This window comes from Nyctereutes procyonoides, unplaced genomic scaffold (genome assembly GCF_905146905.1).
Source record: "Nyctereutes procyonoides isolate TBG_1078 unplaced genomic scaffold, NYPRO_anot_genome, whole genome shotgun sequence".
NCBI lineage: Eukaryota > Metazoa > Chordata > Mammalia > Carnivora > Canidae > Nyctereutes > Nyctereutes procyonoides.
The window spans coordinates 12,304,784-12,311,891 of record NW_026575037.1 but is presented as its reverse complement, the minus strand read 5'-3'; the positions used below and the strand labels follow the sequence as shown (position 1 = coordinate 12,311,891).

The following is a 7,108-nucleotide window of genomic DNA, read 5'->3' as shown; positions in this document are numbered from 1 at the left end:
GGGACCTGGGGCCTGGGACGGAGCTGTGGGGCAGCCCCAAGCTTTGACGTCACTAACCTCTTGCTTTTCTCTCTTTCTCTCGTGCCCCCCTCCCCACCCCGCGCAGAGCAATGTTCTGGGATGGTGCCCGAGATGCGTGGACCGAGCCCAGGCCGCAGGCTGCCCGAGCCCGCCCCCTGCCCCGCCGCGGCCGGGAGCCCTGAGCCCTGGGCCGCGGGCCGCCGCCGCCACGTCCTGGCCCTGCCTGAGGAGGAGGCATGGAGGCCCCAGCAGTGCTCCCTGCTCGAGGCCGACGCCTCGGACGAGGTGGGCATGCTGCCGGCCTCCCCGCGCGCCGCCGCCTCCGGCTTCGACAGCTTCTTCCCGGTGCAGGAGGGCGAGGGCGCGGGCTGGGAGGGCGGTGCGGCCCTGGACGCCGGCGCCGGCCCCTTCCTCCCGGTGAGCCCCGAGGTGATGAAGCGGCGGCGCGGGGGCCTCATCGAGCAGCGCGACATCATCAAGGCCCACGAGGCGCACAAGATGCAGAGCACCCCGCAGGCGCGGCGCAAGGAGTGGGAGTGAGTACGGGAAGGCGGCCCGGGGCGGGGGGGGGGGGGGGGGCCGGGGCGGGGAGGGTGGTCCCCGGGGGTCGGGGGTCGGTGCCTTTGTCGCTGCTGCCGCTCAAGAGGCGTATGACCCCTCGAACGAGGCCCCTGGGGTGGGCCGGGACCTCGCCAACCAGCTGTAGGCTGCGTCCCACCTCCCTGAGGCCTACCTCCGTCGAATGGCCGCAACCCGCCTTCCCCTCCAAAGCATTCGTAGTTTACTAAGACCTGGGGAAGGAGCTGTGGTCTGTTCCACACTCTGAGCCTCCCTGGAAAGAGGGGTTCTGTAAAACCATGGAGAAGCCACCAAAACGCGAATCATCAGCCTCATCTTAATTCTGGAATTGTAGCTAAACGTACGCTTGCTAATGTCCTCCTTGGGGTAATGATTACATTTTGGGGGCAAGTCTTCAGTGGTGGAAGAGCTCATGGCCCCCATAGCTTTATGTCTGATCCTTTTGGGTAGAGCAATCTGTCTTAGATTGCCTTTAACCCAATTCACGCCTATTGAGAAGTTGGGCCTTATTCCAGTGTCCCACATTAAAGGAAGAGCATATTGCATCTGATTCTCATTTGGCGCTCCACGTGTATACCCCACCTAGGGGCTTTGTTTCATATTTTTGGATGTCAGTGTATGTTCTGCATGTTTGCATGTCTTGTGGTCTGTATGTCTTTAGATTGTTGAGTTGTTGGATGTCATTAAGTGCAAAAAGACTAATAATAGATTTTTTTTGATGGCGGTGGTTATGGTAGAGTTTACCTCTCTGGCCTCATTAGACATTCTGGGTGGTGCAAAGGGGGGGCGGATTAGCTGATCTCTGGAGGTCTTTTCCTATGGATGTCACAATGTTTACTGGTTCATCATCCATCCATCCATCCATCCATCCATCCATTCATTCATTCATTCATTCAGTGGGCCCTGATGTGTGCCAGCCTCCTGGGATTCAGAGAGGAGTCAGGCATCTGGCAATCAACCTTCTCTCCTGTTGTTCACGTCCAAGTACTGTTAGTCTTTAAAACCCTACATAGCTCTAAGAGCCAGGCAACATCCTAAGCACCCATATTAACTTATGTTAATCCTTAACATAAGTTATGAGGTAGATACAGTTATTATCCAGATTTAACCAGTGAGGCACAGAGAAGATAGGTGACTTTCCCAAAGTCATTCCAATAATAACTATGTTGTTACTGTGATTTGATGATTTGGACTCTGGCAGTCTGGTTCTAGAATCCATGCTTCTATTCACAATGGCACAGTGCCTTTCTTTCCAATTCTCACAGTACTTAAAGTCTATCTCAACCACCAATTGAGATGCCATGACAAGAGCACTGGCTTGGAGGTTGAGACATTTGGGTCTAATTCCCAGGGTGATCTAAATAGTGGTATCATGTTGAATCTAATTAGTGGTATGATGTTGAATAAGTCACCTCATGGCTTCAAAAAATGAGGAGGTGGCCATGTGAATATCATGTGGCTCTGATAGTATTTCTTTGTATTCAGAAGTACTGTATTTCTCTGCACGTCCATCTTGTTTTCCTGAGAGGATTCTGAACAACTCCAGGCCAGAGACTATCTTACACATTTTTCGTGTCACTCAGTGCCTGTCATATGGCCTAACTCAAGAATTCCTACAATACTCACTGAAAAACTAGCTTCACCATGACAAGCAATGCATAAGTAACTCTTTATCTTTCTCTAAGTTAAACTTTTGCTAGTTGGGAGGTATAAAAGTCTAGTAGCAGCCACCTACTAGGAGTCATGGTGGGGTTGGTTGGGAGACTATGCTTTCACCTAGGAAGGTCCATGAGGAGGTGATACAGAGCAGATACATCAGTGGCTGGCGGGGGGGGGGGGGAGGGATTGTCAGCTTTCCTGAGTGTGGTTGTGGAGGAATTAAGGAGGAGATACCAGGGAGGTAGGAAGAAAGCCATAGTGTGGGGTACCTGGGTGGCTCAGTTGGTTAAGCATCTGCCTTTGGCTCAGGTCATGATCTCAGGGTCCTGGGATCGAGCCCATGTCTGGCTCCTTGCTCAGCAGAAAGTTGTTTCTCCCTCTGCCTCTCCCTCCACTCATGGTGCTCTCTCTCTCTCTCTCTCAAATAAATAATTAAGATCTTAAAAAAGAGAAAGCCAGAGAGTGAAGAGACAAAGAAGTAAAGAGAGGTATCTGTTCAGAAGGAAGGAGTCATCTTCTATAGAAGAGGTTGTTGAGAGGTCAAATGAGGATGGAGAAGGGATCACTGATTTCAGCAATATGGAGGTGACCTTAAAGGTTACAGTTCAGTAGGATGATGGGGCCAGGGCCCAATTGGAATGGGTGAAGAGAAAATGAGAGGTGATAGAGACAATGCTGCCCCACTGCCTGCCTCTTAATGCTCACAGCCTTATCACTGCAGGCCGTATGGAGACCTCCGTGGTTAATAATGTCATGCCTTTTTCCTTGCCCATCTAAACTCCATCCTCACATGGCTCTACATGCCTTAATCAGACCCACTTCTTGCTCCTTGCTAGCTCCCAAACCCTAATATTTTACTGTATGGAACTCTTGTTCGATCATCAGAAAAATCCTCTACGTTTTTCTTTCTTTTTTTTTTTGAATTTTTATTTATTTATGATAGTCAGAGAGAGAGAGAGAGAGAGAGAGAGAGAGGCAGAGACATAGGCAGAGGGAGAAGCAGGCTCCATGCACTGAGAGCCCGATGTGGGATTGGATCCCAGGTCTCCAGGATCGCGCCCTGGGCCAAAGGCAGGCGCCAAACCGCTGCGCCACCCAGGGATCCCTCCTCTACGTTTTTCTAACCTTTTCGGACATTCCCTTCATGTCCTTGGTACCTGCATCTCCCCCAAGAACATGGCTTGATCGGCAGCTGCCTTATATGGTAGCTGCCTTCCCTCCCAAACTTCCTCACATTCTTGAGCCTGAAGCTGGGGTAGGTGTCTCCTCATTATTGCTTCTGGACCATTATTCCTCATGCCTGTTTTAAAATAACAGCTTTGGAGCTTATGGCATCATGCAATAGCACCTGCTACTTCTTTTTGTAGCTATCTGCAGACTCCTAGGCCAGTCCTCTTTATTCCAGAAGACTTTAGCTCTTGGTTTATTGCCTGTCTCCCATCTCTCCTCTTGCCATCAGTCTTAGTGATTTTCATATCCACTTAAATGACCTCTCCTAGACCATGGCCTCTTAGAGGCTTAAATTCTTCTCCTTCATGGTTTTGCCTCCATCTTTGCAGCTGAGACCTTACTTCCATGACCTGCCCAGACCTTGTAACTGCCCTGCTCCATAATCTCAGTTTCAAGCATCCTACTCTCTGACCACCACCTCTTTGTCCAGTTCACTCCCTCTAATAATTAGTTCCCAAGATTCTTTAACCTCACTGGCATCCACAAAACAGCGATCGTATTACTTTTTTTGCTACTCCCCTCCTCAGTCATGTCCTCACTTCTCATCTTATCAAATTAAATTCCACTGTAAGCACCAAAAATACTTTCCAGAGCAAAATGGTGATGTCAGTCTTGAGGTCTCCTCCTACCCTCCCAACCCTTTCTCCAGCCAAGTTCTCAGAGCTAGTCATCAGCCAGGGGCAAGAATGCTGGATGCCTCCCAAGCTGCTCTTGTCTCTACTTCATGCTTCCTCATCCTTGTTTACACCTCAACATCCTTGCCCCTCCGTTGCTCCATTATACTGGTCTAACTGGACTCCAACTGTGCTTAAATCCCACTTGCTACCTATTCTTCCCTTGCACTTGAGCAGTAGAACATTGATGTAGAAAATCTCGCAGCTATGCTTACTGGTCTCGCTATAAATCCATGACCCCATACCTCAAGTTGTCCCTTGGTCTTGCTCAGAAATCCTGTGACTTTTCACCTTTCCATTCACCCTTACACTCTTAGAGATTACTAAATTTAGAGATACTTTCCTCTTAATTCTCAAACCCCAATGTCTCCACCCAGCCTCTTCTGAGCTCATAACTGCAACTGCCTTCCTACTTCGCTGGGAAAAGAACAGAAGTCAAAGAAGCTTTCAGGTATTCCAACCACTGCATTGACCATGCACTGCATCTGTATCCCTATTCCAGGCCTTTCCTTCAGTTTCTGTGGACCAACTACTCATCATGCTCCATGTGGAGGTCTAGAGGTAGAGTGTGATGAGCCCTTTTGTTTACATTCTCTGTCTCTGGTTCCCTCTGGAACGGACTGAAATCAGGCCTTTGTCCCAGTCAAGCAAATATCTTCCTTTCACCTCTTTTGCTGGTTTCCTCTTCCTTTTTCCAATCCCCAAACATTGGGGGGCCCAAGGCTCCATCTACCATCTCTCACCAACACCTACTTCCTGGTGACCTCACTCAGTCCCAGACCTTTAGAAACCAGTGCAGATTGGTGACTCCCAAATTTGTATCTCTGGCCAAGACCTCTTCCCTGCATTTTAGATGCCACATGCTTAATCAGCACCTTTACTTGCACATCCATAGGTATCTCAAGCAAAATCTGTCCAACAGCAAAATGCCAATTTTCCTCCAAATCTGCTTTTCCTTTGGTCTTCTCTTTCTCAGTAAATGGAACCTACATTCATTCTTTCTGTTGCTGGGGCCAGAAGCATTGGCATCATCCTGATTTCTCTCATACTGACATCCAATTCTTGCCAATCCCCATCAGTTTTCTCTTTGAAATGTGTCAGATCACATTTTATCACTTTTGCCACTATCTCCGTCATCTGAGTCACCTTTGATATTTATTTTTAATAGACAAATAATAGACACTTATATGGTACTTACTAGATACCCAACACTATTCTTTTTTTCTTAGAGATTTATTTTATTTGTGAGAGACAGTGAGCATGGGAGGCGAGCAGAGGGATAGGGAGAGAGAATCTTAAGCTGTCTCTGCATTGATCAAGGAGCCTGATGTGGGGCTTGATCTCATGACCCTGAGATTATGAGCTGAGTCAAAATCAAGAATTGGATGCTCAGGGGATCCCTGGGTGGCTCAGCAGTTTAGTGCCCGCCTTTGGCCCAGGGCGTGGTCCTGGAGTCCCAGGATCGACTCCCACATCAGGCTCCCTGCATAGAGCCTGCTTCTCCCTCTGCCTGTGTCTTTGCCTCTCTCTCTCTCTCTCTCTCTCTCTCTCATGAATAAATAAAAAAAATCTTTAAAAAAAAGGGATGCTCAACCGACTGTGCCATCTAGGCACCCCTACCCAGTACTATTTGTAATTCTTTAATTTATTTAATCCTTGTCACAATTGAATGAGACCAGTATTATTATTACCCTCATATTAACAGTTGGGGCACAAAGAGTTTGAGTAACTTGTCCAAGATGATTATTGCAGCCACTCTTTTTTTTTTAATTATTTATTTATTTATTCATGAAAGACAGAGAAGCAGGCTCTATGCAGGGACCCTGATGTGGGACTCAATCACAGGACTCCAGGATCACGCCCTGGGCCAAAGGCAGGTGCTAAACTGCTGAGCCACCCAGGGATTCCCAACTGTAGCCACTCTTAACTAACTAGCCTCCCTGCTAGAGTCTCCTTCCCCCACTGAAGCTAAGGATTCTTCTTTGCCTTTTTTTTTTAAAGATTTACAAAGGAATTGGAAAGATAGTATACATGGACTCTCCATCATAGAGTCTTCAGAAATTTATCATATCAGTCCTCTGCTCAAACCCTCTAGTGGCTCCCCGTGTCCCACAGAACGAAGTCCTTAGCATGGTCTTTAAGGCCTTACATGATCCCTTCCTCTACCATTTGGACCTCCCCCCACCCCCAGACATGCACAGGTATCTTTGGCTATGTTCCTTAATCTCTTCCCCACTCATTCTGCTCTACCTGCACTGGTTCTGTGCCATTCCTTGAATGTGTTCAGATCATTCCCATCTCAGGGAATATTTTTGCTGTTTGCTTTTGCTTTTGCTGTTCCCTCCACCTGGAATGTTCTTTCCCCACAGAAGACTTGCATGACTCCCACTCACTTCAACTAGGTCTCTGCTCAGAGAAACCTTTCCGATCACCCTAGGTAGCATAGCATTCCCCCACTGTCACTCTCTTTCTCTGTTTATTCTCCCCCCTTTTTTTTATCACAGCCCTTCCTGTTATACACACACACACACACACACACACACACGCACGCACATAAAGACACACACAAATACATTATATATATATCACATATATATATATAAAATGTAATACATATATTGTATCACATATATATATCAGATATATAATAATCTATCTCCCTCCACTGAAGTGTAGGCTTCTTAAAAGGAGGGACTTTATTTAATCTTAAGAGTATAAGACGATGTCTTGTATGTAGTTGGCTCACAATAAGTATTAGTTGAATGAATGAGGAAGTAAATGCACTGAGGGGAATTGATACCCATTCCAGTCCACTAGCTTCTGGGCAAAGAGGTAGCTGAGTTCCCTGGACTAGCTGTGTGGTTCTGCAGATTGTTGACTGCCCAAGGCCCTCCAGTTGAATAGTCAGCAGAGGAAGTGGGGAGTCTGTTCTCTGCCCTACTGCT

The 7,108-nt window shown here is 47.7% G+C and overlaps 1 protein-coding gene across 2 annotated transcripts in view; it reads left to right on the top strand.

The window, feature by feature from the left end:
- The first annotated feature begins 324 nt into the window (after positions 1-324).
- The window catches only part of CACNA1E (calcium voltage-gated channel subunit alpha1 E), a 385,492-nt gene continuing 378,708 nt past the window's right edge, over positions 325-7,108 (top strand). For both annotated transcript variants that reach the window (XM_055319282.1, XM_055319281.1), the window contains exon 1: positions 325-557. In XM_055319282.1, coding sequence (XP_055175257.1) covers positions 454-557 — 104 coding nt within the window. In that variant the 5' untranslated portion in view covers positions 325-453. The remainder of the gene's footprint in view (positions 558-7,108) is intronic.